At 37.0% G+C, this 25,780-nt stretch overlaps 1 protein-coding gene across 1 annotated transcript in view; it reads left to right on the forward strand.

The window, feature by feature from the left end:
- RSRC1 (arginine and serine rich coiled-coil 1) overlaps window positions 1-25,780 on the forward strand; it is a 357,359-nt gene that overhangs the window by 197,975 nt on the left and 133,604 nt on the right. Inside the window, exon 6 of the mRNA XM_081086755.1 lies at window positions 20,292-20,343. Within this exon, the coding sequence (XP_080942881.1) occupies window positions 20,292-20,343 (52 nt within the window). The remainder of the gene's footprint in view (window positions 1-20,291; window positions 20,344-25,780) is intronic.

Genomic DNA, 25,780 nt, shown 5'->3' on the forward strand with positions numbered 1-25,780 from the left:
GCTGTATCTCCATAATCATATACTAAGATTAATTCTCAAGTTAAGCACACTATTGTTTGAAGGTGTGATAAATTTAGAGAAGCAGCTTTTTTAAATATATGTTTGAAGGTGTGATAAATTTAGAGAAGCAGCTTTTTTAAATATATGTTAAAAACACACAAATTAGTACTCATTGTTTAATGTGCACCTTGTTTCCATTTTAAGAATGTTATATAAACATTATGTATAAAGTAACAATGAAAAAGTTGTGAAGTCTCTTGAAAAAAAAAATTGCCATAATGTTGTCTAGTGTTATCCATAGGTACACAGAGCTCATCTTATATGGCAAAGTTTACGCAGACTTTTTTTTATAACATCTGCTTTTAATGCTATTCTAATATAATTTATTCCATTTTGTCCTTCCTTCACACAGTCTACCTTTGTTATGATTTATAAAATGTCTCTACTAATCTACCTCCCAAGTTTGTCGAAGTTTCTATGTAAATAATGTATTTTCAGAAGGAATTCTACAAGGATACAAGGACAAAGTGGCATTTATTAAAATACAAGTAGAGTCATTGATAGTTTTTTGTTTAGAGGCAGTAATGTTTTGAAGTCATTTGGAGATTATAGTTTAATAAAGTTTAGAACACATATATTCTTACTAACTAGGTAACCAAATAGCATTTTAAAACTGTATTTCCAGTATGGCACTGTGACTATTTTGGCTTGATGTGTTTTGTTTGGTTGGTTGGTTTTCTTTTTTTGACATGGTGTTTTATATTAAATTTAATTAGCTTTATATGTCTGCCTAATATCATGTGTTTTCTGATGTTTGGGAGTTTGTTATTGGGAATCTCCTTTTATGCGGTATTTTTGTTCTTAAAAATTATTCTATATGCCCCTCAAGGGCATTATGCTAAGTGAAATAAGTCAGAGTAAGACAAATACTGTGATCAACATGTGGAATCTTAAACAAAACAAAACAAAACAAAACAAAAAACACCCCAAGTTCATAGATACAGAGAACAGATTGGTGGTGCTAAAAGGCTAGCTTCAGATAGCCTTGAGAAGAGAATATGCCATTTGAATAAATTAATATCCTGAAAAAAAGAAATAAGGAGACACAGGAGATATGGTAGAAACCCTGGCAAGAGTCAGGATTTGGTGGTGCTAAAAGGCAGAGGTAGGGGTGGGGAAAATGGGTGAGCTCTTTTTTATTTTAGTTTAAATAAATTGAATAAAAAATGTTTAAATACATACTTATAAATTACATTTTTACATGATTACATACTGCCTCTTTCCTTTTAAAGACCAGCTAAAATTGTTTCCTCTATAAAGTAATTTACATACATCCAGTCAAAATTAATCTTTTATAGCACTGAACTACTATACCAATTTATATTTCCTCTCTAATAGTATTAATACATGAATACTTTATTATAGTTATTGTATGTATATCTTACTACCAGATTAGACTATGAATTACTTAAATTTGGATCTATTTTTGTATTCCTTATAGGATCTCACCACCTCAAACATGTATTATGCAAGTATGAGCTAAACAAATTTTTTAAAGATCTACTGGATGAATATTTTAGATGCTTCAGAACAGTTTTTTTTAAAATATTCTGAATGGAAGGTCTATGTAATTATTTTTTAATTCAGATTTTTATGTTGAAGTTTACTATAACAAATCTGTTTATTTCCTTTAGTCTATATTCAGTTTTTTCTTTACAATTCCAAGGAAACTGACAAAGAGGAAATCATTGCAAAATCTGGCAAAACTGGGAAGATAAAGGCAGAATCTTGTTGTTTATAGAATGGTGTTTTAGTTGTTGTCTCTCATGGAGAAAGCTGACCTGACCAAAGAGCACCAATTACACTGGAAAATAGCTTCTAACTGTCCTGGCTGGTGAGAAAAGCTTTCACTGAAAACAGCTAAAGTACTTGATGAATAGGCACCATCTCTCGTGGCTATGCTTTACTGAATGTGGTCCAAAGTAGTGTTTGATCCTGATGAAAAGTAATCAGCCAAGCAGAACGTTAGTAGAGCTTGAAACTTCAGAAATATGTGTTTCTTCAACAAATATTTGTTGAGCATCAACTATGTACCAGATTAGGTGCTACATATGGAATAGTGATCTAGATCAGAAGAGAAGACTCTGACCTGAGGCAGTATAATTTAACAAATAGAAGAGACAAACAAATACATAAAAAGCATATTTGGTGCCACTTCTTATAAATTCTGGTAAGGGTTTTGAAGGTAAAGTACAGGATGCTATCACAATAAAGATTGGATGGGTAAGAGGAAGACAGCGACATACTTTATATTAAAAGCAATTAAAAGGATGTGGGATCAGTAAAACGTTGTCTGGCATTTCAGAAGGCCCTATGAAATACAGTGTCTTGATTGTCACCCTTAATTACTCCTTCCTCATTTCCCACATCCATTTAAATGCCATTTCCTGCTAACACATATCCCTTAGCTATTTCTCAAAACTGAGTCTCCCTCTCTACCCTTTATTGCCATTGCCCTGGGTAAGGCTTCATTGCTTGTTGCTTATACTACCCCAATAGCCACTAGGTTGGATTCCCACCTCCAGTCTTATCCCACTCAAATCCATGCTCACATAGTTCCTGCAGTGATCTCTCCAAAGTATAAATCTGATCATGCTATTCCCCATTATCCTTTTAGTGATCCCAATCATATCAAAACTTCTAGTCCAAATTTCTGAAGATAGCAGAATCTCTGAGTGCTACAGACCTCTCTTCCAGGTTTTTATCTTGCCACATTCTGATTCATTCTTTCCGCATTATACTGTTAATACCTTCTTACCTTCCTATTCTTGCTGTTGCTTTTCCCCTTATTTAAAGTATGCTGTATACACACACGTACACACACACACACACACACACACACACACACCCCTCAAATTTTTTGTGACCAGTGCAGGCATCATTTTTGCAAAAATCTTTCACTGATCCATTTCATCCTCAGAATGAGCCCCTGTCCTTCTCTGTGCATATATCCATTAATGATTTTACTTATTACATAATTGTATGATTATCTGAGACCAGGAAATATTCACTTTTGTATCTCTAGTGCCTAGTCGTTGTAGGTACTCAATAAATATCTTTAGGTGAATAAATAAATGTTTGCCTTAAATTGGTCTCTATGTTCTGTAATTATTAAGTGTAAATTTGTTAACATTTAATATATTTTAATATACATCCCCCATCACAAACAAAAACAATTTAGATTCACTGACTTGAGCAGGTATTTGGTCTTAGTGATGTGCCTGTAATGAGACCTTTATGTGTTTGCTACCTAGTGAGAACAGTGCCATCTATTGGCTGTTATCCAAATTGTATCCACTATTCAGGATGGAGCATAAATCACTAATCATTTTTAGGTAAGTTCACTTATGAAAAATTTTCTCATGAATTTGGACAAGAATAAAACTAACTACCACATGTATGGAAAAATTAAGTAATTTAGTCAGCTATCTCAGCAAAAAAGAATGGTATTGTGTCCTGACATAGAAATAGACAATGTGTACCATCAACATATTGGAAATATTTTCTCTAAGAGTATAAGTATGTTTAGGGCTCTTTTCCCATTTTTAAAATTCCTTTTAAGTGTTGTATTAATTTGTAATTCCACTAGTGAAGTATGAAAGATTTACATCATTGGCTAGCATCAGCTATCACAATTTTCTAATTTGCATATTTTAATAATAGTGACAGAATTCTACCAGAGAAATGTAAGGAGTTTGACTAGCTGTCTTTTTACTGTAGGAGTTCTGTTCTTTTGTTCTCTTATCTTTTAGGAATTAGTGAGTTTCTTATCAACTTTTAGGAAGTATTTGTAAATGAAACTGTAAACTCTTGGTTAGATTTGTTGCTAATAATTTTACTGTCGCAGTGTTGCCATTTATTTTGGTTCTCTGTTGCTGGATAGTTTTTATATGAAATTGAATATTTTATACAGTCAAACTTGTCATTCTTTTTTCCTTATGGTTTCTTCTATTGCTTCTAAGCCTAAAATGTCAACCCTATTCCATGTGAATTCTGTCTGATTCTGTTATTTGAATCAAATTAAATTTCAAATTTTATAGTTAAAAATGATTGCATATCAGCATTTTATACATTTTTAACTTAAAGTTTTTAAAGTATATTCATTTCCTTATTGGAATATTTTGTTTCCCTTGGCCTCATGAATAAATAAAATCCAAAATATACTCAAAAACCAATCTTGAATAAAATTGCACTTTTTAAGTCTGTGACAAATCAGCTGCTATTTTGGTAGAATAATCAATTCTTTAAGAAAATGAAGTGCAGGTTAGTCAAGTGGTAAAGAGTTGCAGTTATATTATTCAACTTACTATGATAGTGCATTATATAGTTGCCCTTTTATAACAGGTATTTTTTAAAGTGTGTAAAGCAGTACATCTGATTATTGGATTTTTATTAGTATGGCAATTTTCTTGAATAAAAATAGGGCTTAATTTACCTCATTTTTTAAGTTAGCAAGGAGGGGAAAGGTCAGGAGAAGACTAGAAATAGAGAGGGATCTGCTTATTTTAGAATGAAAGCCCAGGAAATATTATATTCATTATTTATATGTATTTTGGGGTGCTCTACATTAGAATTCTATAAGAAAAATGGCAACATAGGTGACAAATCAAGGCTCTGCCAATACTTTTTAATGATGACTAACAATACCCATGGCTTTCCTGAAGCAGAGACCTTTAATTATGATTAATTGTGAAGTGGTTTTGTGATTGACTAATGTTAACTAAACAACCAGTATTTTACTATATACATCATTTTCACTTATTACTTAAGTCAGTTATTGATTACAGGTTTTCTGAGGCAAAAGGCTAGTACATTTACTAATTATAAAATTCACCTCTTAGCAAAACATGTCTCTAACCTCCTGGTAGTAGCAAGAATGGGTGTCAAATATCAAACTATAGGAAATACTTAAATAGTTTTTGAAGTTTTTAGAGCAGATGAAAATTTACTTAAATGTGTAATGTAAACATACTTTATCATGAACTGTTAAAAGTGGAATAGTTTTTAAGATTTTTATTTTAGTTTTTAATTTATATTTAAAGAATTTTCTTTTTGTAATAATATCCATTTTTGCTGGCCCAGCTAATGGAATCCTACTTGGATAACAAAGGTAGAATTAAGGATAGAGAAGAAAATAAAAGTTGTTACCATTTTGCTATTTTCTAGTTCTTTCTACAGTATGCATTTTATGTTCTATTTTACATACCTGCACCATTTTACATATATAGTTTTGTAGTGTTCTAGAAATATAATTTTAGCATTTCCTCATATTATTTAATATCATTCATGGATGAGGAAACTAAAGTCCTTAGAGAATAGTCAAGACTAGAATACAGGTGGTCTGGTACCCAGTCAACCTTTTGCCCTTTGCCTTTTGCTTTCACTTATATACACCTGCTGGGCACATGTGAAATGTACCCTGATTACAAATATTCCATCTAGAAAGTGCCTTACTAAATAATTCAAATCAAATAAATTATTTTCTATAACACATTTATGGAAACAAAATAAATAAAATATTCATTTGACCTTTTGTGGATTTATCTACATCAGCGATTCTCAACCTGTGGGTCGCAATCCCTTTGGGGGTTGAATGACCCTTTCACAGGGGTCGCTTAAGACCATCAGAAAACACATATATAATTACATATTGTTTTGTGATTAATCACTATGCTTTAATTATGTTCAATTTGTAACAATGAAAATACATCCTGCATATCAGATATTTACATTATGATTCATAACAGTAGCAAAATTGCAGTTGTGAAGTAGCAACGAAAATAATTTTATGGTTGGGGGTCACCACAACATGAGGAACTGTATTAAAGGGTTGCGGCATTAGGAAGGTTGAGAACCACTGATCTACATCATTGCCCATTTCGAAAACAATGTTTCAAACAACTGGATACGTAGTGGATTTTTTGTGGAAAAAACATGTTTTTAAAAACTTTCTAGTATTGTCCTTTAGTGGGGAAAACACTTCAAAAAAGTAATTTTGGAAGATCTTTTAGAGGCAAAGTAAAGTAGCTTTATTCAAAGATAGAAATTATAACTTGAAATAAAACAGAAAAGTTTTTGCCAAGACATTTAAAAACTTGTGTGAAGTCCATAAAGCAAAGAGAAATAGGTAGACTGCATTCCAGATAATTGGTCCTGCGGAGATCACTGTTCCCTTCCCTGCAGTCTTGAGATGATTCAAAGGTAAAAAGACAAAGTCAGAAAGCAGAAAGAAAAGCAGTCACAGGGAATAAGTTTCTTAGAAATAGCTGTTGTAATGCTACAAAGGATTTTAAAAATAGGAAGTATTATTTTAAACTGACTTCTAAGAGGATCAGGAAAGAGATTTATGTAATAGTTTAAAATAATGCCCTGTAGCCCTGGTCAGTGGGCTCAGTTAGAGCGTCTTGTCTGTACACCGAAAGACTGAGGATTTGATTCCCAGTCATAGCACATACCTTAGATTGTGAGTTCATTCCCTATCAGGGTGCTTACAAAGGCAATCAGTTGATGTTACTCTCTCACAGAGCTGTTTCTTTCTCTCTCTCTCCCCCCCCCCCCCCCCGTTTCTATCTCTCAAAAAACCATAAACATATCCTCAGGTGAGGATCAAAAATAAATAAAGTCTTGTAGAGCATTGTAAAATGTTAATATTTATGGACTAAAAGATATGCTGATACTTAAAATTGTGGTAGCAAAAGTAGCTGGCTATAAAAATGTTTTAAAAAGAAGATATTAAAACAGAGTTTAGGACTATATGAATGTTTATCCTTATATGTCACCACACACTCATTATAGAAAAAAATTAAGAAGCAAATTATTTGTGTTTGACCTTTCATAATGTAAACAACTATATTATTGAGTCTAATTTTACTTTGACCTCAATGCCATGTCAAGAAATTGGTAAACATAACTTGTTTTACATGGAATTATTTTAGAACTTTTGAGAGGTCTTCCATACAAATAACTGATGCATATAAAAAGCCCTTATTTCCTGCTTTTGTGGGAGAAACTCTTGGTTTAGCTGTCAAAAAAAAAGTTCTTCATTTCTGACAGGGATATGTTAAGAAAATATTTCTACTTAATGGCACAAATGTGTAGCCATCACAGATAAATGATGGCTTGGGTTTGCTGTTTCTTTTATTTTCTGCTTGTTTTATGCTTCTAAACTTGTATTAAGATAGCCAAACATCTCTGGTCTCCATGCCTACCTTGGCTCCACTGAGGGGAGAGAATATCTACCTAGGTTTCATATAAAGCTACTTCCTTTGCAAATCTAAGCCTTCTTCCTAAGTTCTGTTACAAGGTATTTTAAGTAGTGAGGTTCCAGAGGTGGGGCTAGAAATGAAGGAAACTAATGAAGGGAGAGGGCCTCATTTAGGAAAAAGTAAAGAGGTAGTCTGTAGCATTTGCACAAAGATTTTGAGTGCTGTATGAGCAAAATAGCCCATATTGTACCCATCCAACTAGGTGGGGCTGGACAAAGGTGGTGGCATTTCAGCACTTCTGAAACTAAGGATGACTGGTGAAAAGGAAATTCCAAGAAGAGGGTTCTTCAGGACGTGGTTGCTGAAATGTTACATATGCGTACAGACATGGTTGACAAATAAGGATAGAAGAATAAGCTTGGGATATTGTTGATAGTATTGAAAATTAAAGTGATAAGTTCGTGCTTAACCCTAGAAGCAATGGAGAGTCACTGAGGTATTTTTTAAGCAGAAACTTAATTAGAACTTTGATTTTTGAAAATAGCTTTAGAAGCTATGTATAGGATGAAAAAAAAAAAGGGTAAAGGAGTCTAGATTGGGAATTAGCCTTTTCTATAAAGAGCCATCTAAATATTTTAGGCTTTATGAACCATACAGTCTCTACCACCACTATTCAACCCTGTGGCCATAGACAGTTTGTAAACAAAGAAGCATGGCTGTGTGTCTGTGTAGTATATGGATAGCATCACTTAATAGGGTCATGAATATGGGTTTCTTAAACAGAACTATAGGATGTTGTAACCCTAGGTTTAGATTCACCTCTTTAACTTTCCCAACTATAAAGACATCTATAAAATGGCATCTTTCTCTGGTTTACAATAAAGTAGCTATTATATAACTTTCTTTAAACCCCTTAAGCTCTTTAGAAATAATGTTTGATAATAGGGAGATGAAGGCCTGGGGAGTAGGGTGGAGGAGGTCAATGGGGGGAAAGAGGGAACATCTATAATACTTTCAACAATAAAGATAAATTTTTTAAAAACTGTAAAAGAAATTTGCTATTGAGAATGGAATATGTGTTATAGGTTTAATTCTCTCTCTTTTTTTTGTGGTCTTTATTTAGACCAACTTGGTGCTAAGTTCTAGAGGCAAGATAAATCTACTTTTGAGCTACTTGTAATATTTCTAGCTTAGACCTTGATCCTAAGAGATAGAATTATAGTAACTGTTAAAATGAAATGTAGCCAGAAATATGATAAGCTGTTGATATGTGTTTCTGTCAAAATGAGATTGCATTTTACTTTAAAGGAAATGGCACAGTCCCTATACTGTGAATATGTTTAATATTTTTAAAGTTATTCATCTGAAGAAGCATGATTAAAGTGAGCTTTTAAGATGGCACTCATAACCTTTAAGATCATTAGTGGTCGCATCCAAAAGACTAAAGAAAATTTAGTTTTACCTTTGTACTTTCTTTTCTGGCAATAAAAAATGATTAGACTTTTCTCTTTTTTTTTTTTTCCTCAATGAAAGGTAATAAACAAAATGTATCTCAGTCTGTGAAGCAGTATAGTGTGTTAAGAATAGAGATTTTTGTCACCTCGATTAAAATTCAAGCTCTGCCACCTTATCATTTTTGTGATTTTAGGTAATTTATTCTTCATCTAAAAGATAGCTTTAAGAATGCCTTGCCAGGATTGTTATGAGAATTTTGTTAAATGAGATGTATGTAAAGTGCTTAGCACTGTGTCTGGAACATTAAAGCATACAATGAATAATAGCTATAATATTTTTTTAAAAGAATGTGTTATTTTTTTCAGGTAGCTTATGCTCTTTCTTGAGAATGTTTGTAATGTTGGCTAGGAAAGATATGGCACATAGAAGTTATCACATATTTGGAGCTCATATGATCACGGTAAGAACTGCCATTCTGTAATCAAATAGGTTGGTTAAAAAACGTTAATTATATGCAGGTTTCATAGTTTATTAATACTACTTGTTATAATTTCCCCAATACCATTATTATTCTCTCAGATATCCAGCTATAATACTTATGAAGATTGTAAAATTTATATGGAAGTTTATTGCAAATATATACTTACTGAGCATTGACTGTTTTCTAGACACTATTCCAGGTGCTAATGAAATAATGATGTAAGACAGTTGTTGCCTTCAAGAAGCTGATAGTCTTTGAAGGAATTATAGACAACAAAATGAGTATTTACATGGAAGATGTACTGATCCATGTAAGCCCAGGGCAGAGAATTGTAACCATCATGAAAAGAGGTTTATGATGAAACTGATGAGGTTTTCCAGAGGTGATGCATCTGGAGCTGAGCTTTGAAAGAACATAGATAAGTTAGGAAAAGGGCATAAAAGATGTCCAGACACAGGAAACTTATAGCTTTATCTAGATATAGGTTTATCTAGAACTTATAGGTAATGCATTTTTATTAACATGCATTAGAAAAGTGCTATGTGACTTTGGGCAAGTGGTTTTACCTTCCGAGGATGTTGTACTATTAAAAGAAATCACAGACTTTCTATTCCAGTGAAGATGGATTAACAGAGATCAGATTTACTCTCCCACCTGAAACAACTAAAAAAACTGGACAAATTATTTGGAAAAATATCTTTCACATCAAGCATGAAAGGCAGTGTTTCCTAAGAGATTAGAAAAAAATTAGGAGAGCCTTTTAATTGTTCCAGCTTAAGGCCTAGATAAAGTTTCCAGGTCATGCCACAGGTAGGGAGAACCCAGGCAGAGCCTGCTGGTCTCTTTGAGTTGAGAACATGGAGCTGTGAAACCAGGGAGGCCAAAGCCTCTAGAGTGCACAGGGCCGGGAGGAGAGTAGTGACCTGCAGGAGATCTGCAGAGGGTCCCCTTCTTGTGTTCAGCAGACTACTCATCAGTGTGTCACGGGAGGAACAGCCCAAGGTTTGGAAAAGAGCCACCTGAAGCAATGTGAGGGATCATGCTTGTCACTCACACAGAGTTGGAAATATTGCCTGTTCCCAACATATATCATGGCACTTCCAATCAAGTACTAAAAAAATGTCATATCTCACAATAATGGGGGGAAATTAACTACAAACTTACTCTGTTCTGATGCTGCCTAACAAATTAGGAACGGAAAGGATAAACTGCTTCCAAATGATTTAACTGTGCTCCAGAACAAAGACCAAGACTATTTATGTAAATACAAAATAAAGCACACAACAAAATAAAATTCATGATGTGTGACATTCTGTCAGAAATTACTATGCATCTAAAAACCCAAGAAAATACCGCATATGATAAAAAAGTCAATCAGTTGAAACAGACCCAGAAATGACACAGTAATAGAATCAGTAGACAAGGACATTGATGGACTTATTATAACTGTGTTGCTTATGGTCAGAGAGCTCCTAGGAAAATTGAACATATTAAGTAGAAATATGAAAACTATTAAAAAACTAATTTCTAGACACGAAAACTGCATGCCTGAGATGAAAAATACCCTGTATGAGATTATTAGAGATGCTACATTACAGACAGAGAAAGACAAATGCCAGATAATTTCACTTATATGTAGAATCTTAAAAAAAATAAATAAATAAACAAACAAGTAGGACAAACCAGACTCATAGATACAGAGAACATTTTGAAGGTTGCCAGATGGAAGAGTGGTTGGGGGGAAAATCTGAAGGGATTTAGAAGTACAAATTGGTAGTTACAGAATAATCATGGGAATGTAAAGTACAGCATAGGGAATATAGTCAATAATATTATAATAACTATACATGGTGTCAGATGAGCACTAGATTTATCAGGATGATCACTTTGTAAGTTATATAATGTCTAATCATGGGGTTGTACACCTGAAACTAACACAGTATTGTATGTCAACTATAATTTAAAAATTAAAAAATATATATTTTTTTAAATTGACAAAAGATTTGAACACTCATTTCACCAAGGAAGATATATGGGTAAATAGGCACATGAAAGGATGTTCAACACCATTAATCGTTAGGGGAAGGTAGATTAAAGCCACAGTGAGGTAGCTATTAGAATTTTGAAATTAGAAAGACTGACTATATTAAGTCATGACTAGGATGTGGAGTAAGTGGAACTCTTATACAATGCTGGTGGTAATGAAAAAACACTTTGGAAACAGTTTAGTCATTTCTTTTGAAGTTAAACATAATATTTACCATATGACTCGACCATTCCAATCCTAGCTATTATGATACCTTGTATATAAAAGGTGATTCATACCCAGGAGATATGAAAGCACATTATTTATACAGAGAGTTTCACCTGAATGTTTATAGTATTTTTTTATAGTAGCCAAAAAACTGGAAATAATTTTAGTGTTTGTCAACAGGTGAATGCATAGCCATTATAGTGTATCATTATAATGGAACTAGGGGCCCGGTGCACGAAATTTGTGCACTGGGTTGGGGGGGGGGGGAGTGTCCCTCAGCCCAGCCTGCCCCCTCTCACATACTGGGAGCCCTCAGGCGTTGACCCCCATCACCCTCCGATCGCCTGATCGGCCCCTTGTGCAGGCCTGACGCCTCCGCCAGAGGTGTCAGGCTTGGACAGGGGACCCCCATCTCCCCCCGATCACTGGCTCTGGCCCCCGCCCAGGCCTGAGGCCTCTGGCCCAGGAATCATGCCTGGGCAGGGGACCCCCATCTCCCTCTGATTGCTTGCTCCACCCCCTGCCCAAGCCTGACGCCTCTGACCCAGGCCTGATGCCTCGGCCAGAGGAGTTGACCCTCATCACCCTCCAATCACCAATCACCGGATCGGACCCTTGACCAGGCCTGAGGCCTCTGGCAGAGGTGTCAGGCCTGGGCAGGGGACCCCCAGCTCCCCGTGGTTGCAGGCTCCACCCCTGCCCAGGCCTGATGCCTCTGGCCTAGGCTTCCGGCCCGGGCAGCAGGGATCTGCAGTGGCAGCGGGGGACGCCGCGATTGTGGGCTTCGCTTTAGGCCCAGGCAAGGGACCCCTAGCTCCTGGGACTGCCAGCTTCGACCGTGCCCAGCTCCCATCGCTGGCTCCACCCCTACTTCCTGCTATCACTGGCCAGGGCGGCAAAGGCCCCTGATTCTCCGATCATGGCTGGGGGGCAGGGCAAAGGCGGCCCCAGGGCCGCCTTTGCCCTGCCCCCCAGCTCTTAGCTCCCCGCTGGGTTTCCGATCATTGTCAGTGGCAGGGGGCTTCTTCCTGCTTTCCCTTTCCCTCCCTGCATTGTGCCTACATATGCAAATTAGCCGCCATCTTGTTGGCAGTTAACTGCCAATCTTAGTTGGCAGTTAATTTGCATATAGCCCTGATTAGCCAATGAAAACGGAATCACCGTACGCCAATTACCATTTTTCTCTTTTATTAGTGTAGATACTACCCAACAATAAAAAGGAATGAATACTGATATACATACAACATGGATCAATTTCAAAATAATTATACTGAGTTTAAAAGCCAGACACAAAAGAGTACATATCATATGCTTCCATCATATGAAATATTAGGAAATGCCAAGTAATGTATAATGATAGAAAGCAGATCAGTGTTTACCTGAAAACTGGAAGTGGAGTGGCGGCATAGAAGGACATGGGAGAAATAAAGAGGGGCATGCGGAGAATTGTAGAGTAACAGATATGCTCATTATCTTAGCAGTAGTCATGCTTTATGGTGGTATGAGTGTGTCAAACTGTATACTTTAATTGTGTGCAATTTATTGTTCCATTATACCTCAGTAAAGCTCCTTGAAAAAAATGTAAGATAGAAATTATACACATGTTTGACATACTGTAGACCAGGGGTCCTCAAACTTTTTAAAAAGGAGGCCAGTTCACTGTCCCTCAGACCGATGGAGGGCTGGACTATAGTTTAAAAAAAAACTATGAACAAATTCCTATGCACACTGCACATATCTTATTTTGAAGTAAAAAAAACAAAACGGGAACAAATACAATATTTGTATTTGCATGTGGCCCGCGGGCCGTAGTTTGAGGACCCCTGCTGTAGACCTTTAGGAAATAGTAATTTCTTTATCATTTTTATCTCTCTTATTAAACTAACAGATCCTTGAAACCAGAAGCTATGTCTGTTTATCTTTTTATCCTCAACTTCTACCATGGTACCTTGTACATAAGAGGTGGTTCATAAAATTTTTGAACAAATGAGAGTAATGAATTTTGAACAACTGAATGTAAAGAGAAGACTGAGGGGCCTCCATAGTACTCTAACACCATTTGTCTACAAGATCTGAAATAGTTAATCTATATATTCTCTTCAGATAGGAGGTTCTAATAACCCAATTCCTGTAAGTAGGGTAAAGGTCAGTGTGTATGTGTACTTTTAAATTTTGTTTTTATGGTAGTACATTTGCTGTCTTAACCATTTTTAAGTGAATGGTTCAGTGGTATCAAATAAATTCACACTGTTTGGCAACTATCACCATCCCATCCATGCCCATAACTCTTTTCATCTTGACATTATATAAGTAGAATGATACAATACTTGTCTTTTCATGACTCAATGTCCTCAAGGTTCGTCCACGTTGTAGAATATTATAGAATTTCCTTTATTTATAAGGCCGAATAATATTCCATTGTATGTATACATGTACCACATTTTGCTTATTCATTCATCCATCGATGGGTACTTGGGTTGCAATTCATGTTTTAGCTATTGTGAATAATGCTGTTATGAACATGGGTCTACAAATGTATCTCTAAGACCCTGCTTTTAGTTCCTCTGGGTATGTACCTGATGCAGAATTGCTATATTATATGGCAATTTTATTTTTTTAATTTTTTGCGGAACTGCCATGCTATTTTCCACAACGACTGTACCACTTTAATTCCCACCAACATTGCACAAAGGGTCCAGTTTCTCTCCATCCTCGCCAACACTTGTGCTGTGCGCAAGCTGCTCCAGGAACAGTGTATAACTGCCTGCCACTTGGTGGTGGGGAGGGAAGCTGCTATTGTGCTAATAGCTGAAATTGACCAAAATTAACCACAAGTTACTGTCTAATTCTTCCCTTGGTAGTTGCAAACCTTCAACAAAATCCAGAGTTCAAAATAGTTCCATCAGATAGATACTGCTAGTGCAATTATTGTGTAGGTGGGGAGACAGATTCCCGGTACTTCCTACTCCACCATCTTCCCAGAATTGGTTATTATAATAGCCAAAAACCATATAATCCAATACTAATTTTGATTTTATAAAATGTTGCTAATCTAATTTTGTTTCCAAGTTTGAGTTCTCTCTTAGCTCAACTGTAGTCTTTATTTCAGACTTTCTACTTCTCTGACCTTAACAACCTGGAAACTGTCTTTGACAGCTGGAATGACTATATCTTCATTAACTTCCAGAATCTCCATAGTGGTGGTCAGGAGTTCAGGGAGCCTAATATTTAATGGAAGTGAGAAGGGTGAACAAATAGTTTAATAGTTTAGTGTGTAAACTGGTTTACATAAGCAGAGTTTTCTCTTTTTTAATAAATAGTCATGGCTGAAAGGATTGTGCTTGTCTTGAATGTTAGCTTTGGCAGTATTTTGAGAATCTAGACATGCAGTCTATCTATAAGGAACTCGGGGAATTGGACTCAATAAAAGTAAATATTAAGTCAAAGGAGCCCTAGCTGGTTTTGCTCAGTGGCTAGAGCATCAGACTGGGGACTGAAGGGTCCCGAGTTGGATTCCCAGTCAAGGGCACGCACCTGGGTTGCGGGCTCGATCCCCAGTAGGGGACGTGCCGGAGGTAGCCAATCAATGATTCTTTCTCATCATTGATGTTTCCATCTCCTTCTCTCTTCCTCTCTGAAATCAATAAAAGTATATTAAAAAAATAAAAAAATCAAAGGAAAAAGTCTAAACATTAAGGATGGTCACCTCCACAAGCCATTAGGAAACTGACTTATCTTTTGGTTTCATCTTAGAAGCTTTTGTTTTGTCTTAAGAAAGTGTATACTCTTGTCTAAAATTAGGTCTTACAAATACTTGGCTACCAAGGGGAGGGAAGGGAGAGGGTAGCTCCGGAGAATTATGGCAATAGAAAGACTACCAATCCCCTCACCCCCATAAATCCCCTATTTAGAAAATTTAAACCCTGTATTTTCTTATTTCTGGTTATGGTCATTTCTGCTTAAATAAGACCCTCTATAACATTTTTTGTAAACCTTTATGATAAGAATTTCTAGCAGAAGTATACTTTTCTTTAAATTAATTTAAATCATAGTACAGTATATATACTAATACAGTGGGGCCTTAACTTACGAGTTTAATTCGTTCCGTCGTGGAGCTTGTAACTCAAATTACTCGTATGTCAAATCATAAAGTGAATGAGTGAGACACGTGAGGCTGGGCTGATGTTGTGGCGTTCACTGTGACGTTTGCTGCGCCAACTAGCGGTGGGGTATCTGAAGCTGGCTCGTAACCCGAATTTTAGCTCGCAACTCAAAGCAAAAAATCGGCTGAGAGACGGCTCATATCTCGAAAAACTCGTTAGTCGGGACACTTGTAAGTCAAGGCCCCACTGTATATATTTTTGGAATTATACCATAACACAATAATGTTTAGCATTAATAAACCCTTTAAAAACTTACAGTAAAAAAATCAGACTGTTCATACTGTTCTGTTATTGTCAATGCTAAAATTTATTTTTTTAAGGGAACAACATTTACATTCTCTATAATTCAATTTTGTTGATAGACAGTTATCTAATTATGCACTACTAAGGTAAGGAATATTTTAAAATGTTTTTTCTCTGTAAGTTTACAATATAGTTGTGACATTGTTATTAAATATGTCCTCATTGTGTAATCCTTATATTGAAAATTGCTATATTCCATGCATTTGTATTTGGTATTATTATCTATATATATAAAAGCCTAAGTGACCAAACAACCAGTCAACCAGTCGCTATGATGTGCACTGACCACCAGGGGGCAGACACTCAACACAGGCGCTGTCCCCTGCTGGCCAGTGCGCTCCCACAGCAGGAGTGCTGCTCAGCTGACCTATGGGTGCCAGATGCAGGGCTCCTAGCTGGTGAGTGCCTCTCCCTATCAGGACTGACTAGGCGCAGGCCCGCCACAGGAGGAGCGGGGCCAGGATGAGTGCGAGCGGCAGGCAGGAGTGGCAGGCAACATTGGACTGCTGGTTTCAGCCCAGTCCCCGCCTGCCACGCCGAGGGACCCCACTGGTGCATGAATTCATGCACCAGGCCTCTAGTTTATTGAATAATGTTTAATTTCTGGTTCTGAATGACATTAGTACCACTTGCCAACTTTAGATGGAATTCATGCTAATCCCTGGGGTCTAATATACCCTAAAATAGCTAAAGCATTAGGAATGTTGGCACTCAAGCCCCAAAGTTATTTTTACTCTAAGCCTACTTAATATGATGAGACCAGGAGGGTTTCAGCCAGGAGACCTGTTATGATGCTTTTCTTCTTCTGGGACAAGCTCAAGGCCCTTGGAAAAGATTTGAGGGGCAGATAGCTACGAAAAAGACTGCCACCAAAATTCCATATCCATTCAAATTATTCACTTGTCAGAGTAAAATAAAGATACTTGCAGATGGACAAAAAATGAGAGACTATTCACAGCCGAATTCCCTATCCAGGAAAAATGAGTGAGAAATTAATCAAAATTTTTAAGAATAAAAGTATTTATAAGATATAAATTACTTTTAAAAATCTGGTGAATTAACAATATAGTTTATCCCCATAGTTGGGGTTGATCCCTATATTTTACAAAAATAATTTAGCGAGTTGCATCTGTATAGGAAAATGTATTTAGAATGGAATTATATTTCATTTACTGGTACAAATGTATTATTTTGGACAGATTTTTCTTTTGAACAGAATCAAAAAAACTTTCCTTATGCTTTTATATCTATGAAATTGTTTGCTTTGACTTCATGAATATTCTCTAGTGATTTAATTAGAAGGATCCTGAGATTTGGAGTCAGAGGCTCTTGATTTTAGTCTGTCATTTACTAGTAGAGACAAGTTACTGAACTGCTCTTACTCCCCGAGTTTCTTTATCTTGGAAATATGAACCCTATATTATAGGTAGTAAAAGGAATTAATGAAAATATAAATATGTCTTAACAGGTGATTTATCATAAACATCAACCATCAAGAATCTTTCCTTAGGAATGGTAATCACTGCCGGAAGCCGGTCCATCCTTGCTGCTTGACACAGTCGCTGCAGGAAAGAAACATCTGCACAGCATATGTTTCAAGGGACCTGGCGTATATAGCATACTGTTCTTAATATGTTTGCTCCCCTTAGCGCTGTGTGTTTTAACCAAGGTCACCTCTCCGAGAAAGGTTGTTTCCCCAGGTAGGAATTTTTCCCTGAAGTCAGGGAGGGGATGAAACTCCTTAACTAAGTGCCAGGCGGGTAGTTAATCACTACAAACAATCATGCTTAAGCTACATAATCTTTACTCCCTGGAATGGAGATAAGAAACGCCCTAACCTTTGTAATAGAAATTGACAGGATTAAAATCAACTGGGATAAATACGAATGTAACAAGACAATAAACAGCAGAACCTCTCTGGAGATCGAGACCAGAACTTGGCTGGAGATCCTGGCTAGGCTGCTGATCAACTGAACGCTGTCTCCGTGTCATTCCTTCTTCGCCGACCTCGTCCACACCTTTGGGGACCCCTGGACCCGCTGGGGTTGGACCCCGGCAAATCACTATATTTTCAAGACAGTTGTTATAGATAGGAGAGGGAGGGAACTGCTATGCAGGGGGATTTTGTGGGGTAGGAGACTTTAATAATACTGTTAATATTTTATTAGATGTGGACACTCATTTTGTATATTTTTCTATGTCTTCAATATTTTTTAATTATTAAGAAAGTCTTTCCTTACGAAATACACAAAACTTTACCATGAAATATATTAACCAACAAGGTGTCTATCATTTTTCTGTCAAAGGACAGTGCTGAATAGGACACTCTGAAATGTATGCTTCATAATTCTTAGCTTGCTTGGGACCTGCTTGTAAGAACATCATTTCCTTGTTGCCATTCTAGTTGTGTCACGTTGCACAAAGTATTAAATTTCAGTTGTGTGTTTTAAGTAGATGCAGAGATCACAAACTGTCTTGGGATTGCACCTGTCTCTTAGAAGTAGTGCTTGTTCCATACAGTATTGGTCTCCATGGTGACGTAAGGTCTCATGAAAAATCAAGGAACGTTGTCACCCCTGACTTGCATCTCTGCACGACAACACTGAGTTTGTGCTGAGTATCAGCTGCACCCTTCGCTGGAGCGTGTGCCCCAGAGTTCTCCGTACTCCGCTGATGCTGATGTCAGATGCATGTGCCATCATGCTTATATTACCTGTTTGTCTCCTGTGGGCAGTTTAGTTGATAACTGTTAGAAAAATTATGTTCGGTGGATGTCACAGTCTTCTATCGATATGTTGCTGTTATATTTTAATTTGATGTCACGTATTTTCAGTACTTTATAAAGCACAATTACTTACACTTTACCTACAAATGTATGGCATAAAGTACTCTTTGTTTGTCAGCTCTTCCTCTCATACACAGACATGTCACCAATTAAATATTTCTCAAATCTAGTTCTTCCTGTCCAGCCTTACTGCTGCTGCTCCACCTCCGGCCCCCATAGCCTCTCGCCTGGAATTTAATTGCTCCCTAACGGTGCTCCTTGCCTCCAGTCACATTCCTTTCAGTTCATCCGGAAGTGTATTGCTAGAATGATGTATCAAAATACAGATCTCATCTCATCAACCTGCTGTCTCAAATTCTAAGTTTCTCCATCTTCTTTGGCACAGGTCAGCAAACATGTCCATAAAGGTCCAGACGGTAAATATTTTCAGCTCTGCCAGCAAAAGTTTCTTGCCACAAATAATTGACTCTGCTGCTGTTGAATTGAGCACAAAAGCAACCATAGACAACATATAAACAAGTAGGCATGGCTGTGTTCCAATGAAACTTATTTATAAAACCAGCCCCTGTTGTAGGGTTAACACCCCTGTTCTGTGATATAAAAGGCTCTCCTTGTCTTCCCTCCCATCACATTTACCATTTTCCCATCCTGTTTCCTACAGTTTATTCAAAAGCACCATTCTAATTCTTAAACTCTTCTGAGCATAACATATTTCTATACCCAATTCTTTTCATTTAAGCTGTTTTTTCACAAATAGCAAAATATTCTGATATATTTTATAAAATGTTAATTCTCAAATGATGGTTTCATATATAAACATGAGGTGGTTTAGCCACTTGCAGACATCTTTATAAATGTATTTTAAAGTTCTAAGAATTAAAAACAGTTTTTAACAGATCCTTCATACAATCTATGAGTTTGAATACTATCAACACATTGTTAAAAATTCTCAGAATAAGGTCACTGGAAGGAAAGTACTTTCATTTCAGCCTAACCAACTATTTGAATTAAGGTTTATTGAGAGGACAATTTTAGGATAGTCAGTAGGAATTGAAAGCATGAACTCATGTTGTGTCCTATCTTCATCACAATTGCTCCTTTCCAATACAAATAAAAAAAAACAGAAAATATTTCGTTTGAGGATGTTTCTTGACTGAAGTATTGTACTTCAAGTTACTATTTAAATTCTAGTAGGTCACACTTCACATGTTTACATATGCTAAGAAATAGCACCTCTTGAAAATATGTGGTTAAGTATGTGGGTTTGCCTCATTATTAAGTTTCAGTTATTTAGGCTATTGCTGATTGGTACGTGTTGGGTAGTAAACAAAACCTTTTCCAGGAAAAATAAAAAAGGAAAAACTTAATTCTTGCATCATATTAATGAAAAATATGATTTGATTACTAAGGTGAGAAAGCATATTGGTAGGGCTGCTGTGATGGAATGTTGTTAAAATGTGGATGGATGTTAATATTGATTATTATAAAGTTCTCTATATTTTCTGATATTCACGTAACAGTGCATTAATTTAACGCTCCATCTATTAAAACTGACCTGTAAATGTCTTTTATGGTTGATTTTTAGCCACCAGCTGAACAGGCCAAAGCCAGACTACAGTTGGTTCTTGAAGCTGCTGGTAAGTATTGATAATTACTTAAATGAAAAACCTTGAATAAATCCTAGCATGCTTTACAGGTGGGTCAAAGAGAAAAACACAAATTTATGAGCTCTAGATTGTATGTATAACTGTATTTTACCTTAAATATTTATTGTTACAGTATAATACTAAAAGGTCATTCTTTACCTTTTTATTTATAAAACTAGAGGCCCAGTGCACATGAAATTCATGCCCAGGGCGGGGGGAGGGAGGGGGTGTGTCCCTCAGCCCAGCCTGCACCCTCTCCAATTTGGGACATCCCCCTTACAATCCAGGACTTCTGGTTCCCCACCGCTCACCTGCCTGCCTGATCACCCCCTCACCACTCCCCTGCCAGCCTGATCGACGCCTAACTTCTCCCCTGCCGGCCTGGTCGCCCCTAACTGCCCTCCCCTGCTGGCCTGATCACCCCTAACTTCCCTCCCTTGCCAGCCTTGTCGCACCTAACTGCCCTCCCCTGCTGGCCTGATTGCCCCTAGCTGCCCTCCTCTGCCAGCCTGGTCACCCCTAACTGTCCTCCCCTGCTGGCCCAGTCACCCCCAAGTGCCCTCCCCTGCAGGCCTGGTCACCCCTAACTGCTCTCCCCTGCCAGCCTGATTGCCCCTAACTGCCCTCCCCTGCAGGCCTGGTTCCCCCCAACTGCCCTCCTTTCAGGCCTGGTCCCTCCCAACTGCTCTCCCCTGCTGGCCTGATCACCCACAACTGCCCTCTCCTGCCATCCATCTTTGACCACATGGGGGCGGCCATCTTGTGTGTTGGAGTGATGGTCAATTTGCATATTACCTCTTTATTATATAGGATTGTTTTTGTTTTAATTTGATTAAGTTTAATTTCTTGATCTTTGTCTTTTATGGATGGTACTTTTGGTGCCATATTTAAGAATTTTTTCGGCTAACCTTACATCATAAAGATTTTCTCCAACATTTTCTTCTATAAGTTTTATATTTTTACATTTTAGATATAAGATTATGATCTATTTTAATTTAACTTTTGTATAAGATGTGAGTTTTAGATCGAAGTTTTCATTGAGCCAAAGGAAACAAGGTAAATGAAATTTTATAATTACATTGTGCTAAATCATTAGTCAGTTTGTTCTGGATACCACTTATTCTTAAAATACTATGTGTTTTATTTATTAACAAGAGGCCATAATTTTCTATTATAAAATAAGAATTCTGTTTTACTGTCAAAAGTAATTTCAGACTACCAAATGACAGTAGTTACATATTTGTATGCCTTGATTGAGAAAATATATATGTACTTATGATTTAAGGATGGCTTGCATTTACTTCTTGCATTCTGACCCAAAATATTCATAGTCTAAAGTTTGGAACAGTAGTATAAATGATATGCTAGCTTCATAAATCACTAATAGAAGTTACTTACCATACAGAGATAAAAATTGGTAAGTATTTTGACTTTGAGTCTCTTTAGCCCTCTATATTACTTTAAAGGTCACTTATATTTTATACTAGAGGCCTGATGCCCGAAAATTTGTGCACTGGGAGGTGGGGGGTTCCCTCAGCCCGGCCTGCACCCTCTCATAATCAGGGAGTCCTCAGGGGATGTCCTACTGATGGCTTAGGCCTGCTCCCCAGAGGGAACACCCTAAGCTACAGTCTGGCCTCCCTCTGAGGGAGGCGACCTTGCCAGCCAATCAGGGGATGGCACTGCCCCCATCACTCCGCCACTGCCGCCGCCTGGCCTCCGTCTGCGGGAGGTGACCAAACAGGATCACCCGCCATTGCCGCCCGGCCTCCCTCTGCGGGAGGCAACCGGATGAGCTGATGGTGACCCATGGTGCCGGCCCCCACCGTAACCCCTCCACTGCTGCTGGTCACACCCTCCTCCCCATTGCCGTTCCCTCCCTCTGCCCGTTGAAACGCGCCTTGGCTGGCCTTGGCACTGCCTGCTCGCTGGCCCTGCCCCCCCCCGCCCCCCCCCCCGCTGACTGGTCGTTCCACTGTTAAGTCAATTTGCATATTACACTTTTATTATATAGGATATTAACCTAATTCATTTTATCTTTAGTTATGTAGAAAACAAGATACATTAAAATGTTTCCTTATATAGTGTTTTAAACTATAGGCTAAAGCTAGTTAATGTGATTTCTATCATTTACATAATATACATTCATTCTTTAGTGGCATTTTGTTTTGAAAAATATGTTTTAGTTCATAAATTGAGTGTAAAAAAACTCTTGCTTTAAAGGAAAATATTTATGATGCTTAGTTCAGAAAATATTTTTTCATCAATACAACTGTAAAGAATTTCATTTCATAGTTTTATACAGTTTTCTTTGATGTCTTGATCTTTTAATATGATTTTGAAGCATATTATAATACAAATCTGACAGTCCAAACCTCACAGTGTATAACTTATTTATATCAGTCCCAGCTGTCACTCCTTGTTATTTAAAATTTAACATTGTAAATTCTATTAAGGATAAAAAGCTAGGTTCTGTGTATTTGAGAAACTTTCAAAATATTATGACAGTTTTCAAATTTAAAGACATATATTGGTCTGGATAAGGAAAGGACAGACTTTAGTGAGATGTAACATTATTTATTAATTTCTTCTTATTGAAAATATGTTTTCTCCAGCTTTTCCCTCTTATCAGTAAAACTGTGATGTACATCTTGTTACAAACTGTGTTTTCCCTTTTTTATTGTTTTCTTGGGATTGGTTCTATAGAAATGAGTTTATGAGGTTAGAGGGTATTAATCTTTAGAGCTGCTTTTTATACATTTTTGCTTAATTTTTTTCCAAAAAATCTGTGCTACTTTTCATTGCCACTGTTAATCAACCATTTTTACCAGCCCTTGCTTTTTTACTCCAGTTACATGAATATATGCTTCGTTGTATGACTTGCTGTATGTATTATACCCATTTGAAAAATATCTAGTACTGCCTTTAATGAGAACCTGTGGCCTGAAGAGAGGAAGCAGGTGGATGGATAGGGGAGTAGCATATAAGCAAATATAGGTCTTATTGTCAAAGTTCCAGGTCTCCTTTCAGTGATGAATTCCAGGTGTCCTTTGTATTATTAAACGTAAACAAATGAAATAAAGAGAGGGGAATAAAAGAACTTGAGCTCAGTCTGGTAAGGCTTGCAGTTAAAGTCTCCTCTAGGCCTAAGATTGAGGTAGGTGGGTAGGAAGGTCTGCCAAATCATGCCTGTTCTGTCACATTGGAGTTTAGTTGAGTTTCCACAGAAAACATTTTCAACTTTGGGGCCTTAAAATCAGGTATAGGGAAAGACAAGGCTGTATGCTGGATTCTTGAGACAGGGTTTATTTCAGCCTCATAATTACTACTAGCGGCCCGGTGCACGGATTCATGCACATTGAAAGGAAATTAATTAAAAGAAATGTTTTAATATCGCTATTTGCCCTTTCTATATAATAGAAGTGTCAACCAAATTCATAATTGACAATGACAGATTGAAACACATGCGTGCAAGTGGTGCCAGTGAGAGGTTTTTATGTATTGCGCATGCGTGAGTCAACGTTTATTTTTAAACTAGAGGCCCAATGCACAAAATTTGTGAATGGGGGGTGGTGTCCCTCAGCCCGGCCTGAGCCCTCTCGCAATTCAGGACCCCTCGGGGGATGTCCGACTATTGGTTTAAGCCTGATCAGCAGTCAGACTTACCTCTTGTAATCCGGGACCCCTTGCTCCTAACCGAACCACCACCTGCTCACTCCTTACTGCCCACCTGCTTACTCCTAACTGCCTGCCTGCTCACTCCTTACAGCTTGGCTCGCTGCTCCTTGGCACTGCTGCGGAGGCAGAAGAGGCTCCCACCACTGCCGTTGTGCTCGCCGGCTGTGAGCCCAGCTTCTGGCTGAGCAGCACTCCCGCTGTGGGAGCGCACTGACGACCAGGGGGCAGCTCCTGCGTTAAGCTTCTGCCCCCTGGTGGTCAGTGTGCGTCATAGCGACCAGTTGTTCCGGTCGTTCTGCCAGAAGGGTCGCTGGGCTTTTAATAGATTGCCAGTGACCGTCTGGTCAGTCACTTAGCCTTTTATATATATTGATAATGTGGCCGATAGGATTTATATATAGAAACTTGCTGGTTATACGTAGTCTTTTCCTCTAACTTGGGGCCCAGAAGAAAGTTTTATATATAACCATTGCATTGTTATTGATTTATTAGTGAATGTTAATATTACTAATTTGAAATTAAAATACATTTTGAACATTTGGCAATGATTACTAGCGGTATGATTTTGAAAGAGCAAAATAACATTAAGCAAAATGTAATTGTAGGATGTCATGCATATTGTACCAAACATGAATTTGAAATCAGATTTTATTGTATTTATATTTTATATGCACTACACTGTTACATTTTTATATTTTGCTATGCTAAGTCTTCAGATTTAGATAGATTCTTTTTTCAGGTTCATTGCCAAGTTGCAATGGAAACTCAATTTTGTATCTCTTGTTTAACAGTTAAGGTTCTATCTAAGGTTGCTTTTTAAATCTTCAAGTGGCAATAAAATACAGAAGGATGCAAATTGTGTAAGTTTTTAAAACTGAATCTAAATTGTAACTTTAGCTCATGATTTATTCTATAATACTGAGTAAATCCAATTGCAAACTGTTTCTGCCTTGAGTTTTTTCCTTTTTAAAAATACTTTTAAGATTCAAAACCTTGACATTTTTTTCAATCATTCACCTAGAATTAATGACTCCTATTTTGAATATTTTTATATTTATGCCTTTATTACCTTTCCCACTGCCATCTCCTTAAGTCTAGACACCAACCATTTCACCCAAAGTCTAATTAATCATTACCCCCTAACTGGTGTCTTGCTTTAGTTCTTATCCAGAGAGATGGCAGTGAATAGCAGAAGGGTCCTAGTTCTGCTTCCTACTCATCCTATGACCTTGAGCAATTTCATTAGCCCAAACAGGATTTTTTAAATGGAGTATGACAGATTTTTATATTTTCTGGTTTACTATAGTTCTCTATAATTTATTGAGGTGAAATTTTTGTAATATAAAATGAATCATAATTGTTCAAATTGAACAATTACATATGTATTTTTATGGATGTATTTAAAGTGGCGTTAAATACATTCAGAATGTTTTATAATAACCACCACCTCTATCTAGTTCTAAAAGATTTGCATCACTCCAAAGTACAACCTCTTTCTATTATGCAGCTTTCTCTTCACTTCCCTAACCACCAGTCCTGGCAACCACCAGTTGACCCTCTTTCTCTATGAACTTATCTATTCTGGAATTTTATGTAAATGAAATCATACAATGCGTGACCATGTTTGTTTGGCTTCTTTCACTTAACATGATGTTTTGGGATACAGCCATGTTATAGCATGTGTCAGTATTTTATTTCTGATGTCATTGTATGTATATACACCATTTGTTTATTCATTTATATATTGATG

Source organism: Myotis nattereri, assembly GCF_964212035.1.
Source record: "Myotis nattereri genome assembly, chromosome: 3".
Lineage (NCBI taxonomy): Eukaryota > Metazoa > Chordata > Mammalia > Chiroptera > Vespertilionidae > Myotis > Myotis nattereri.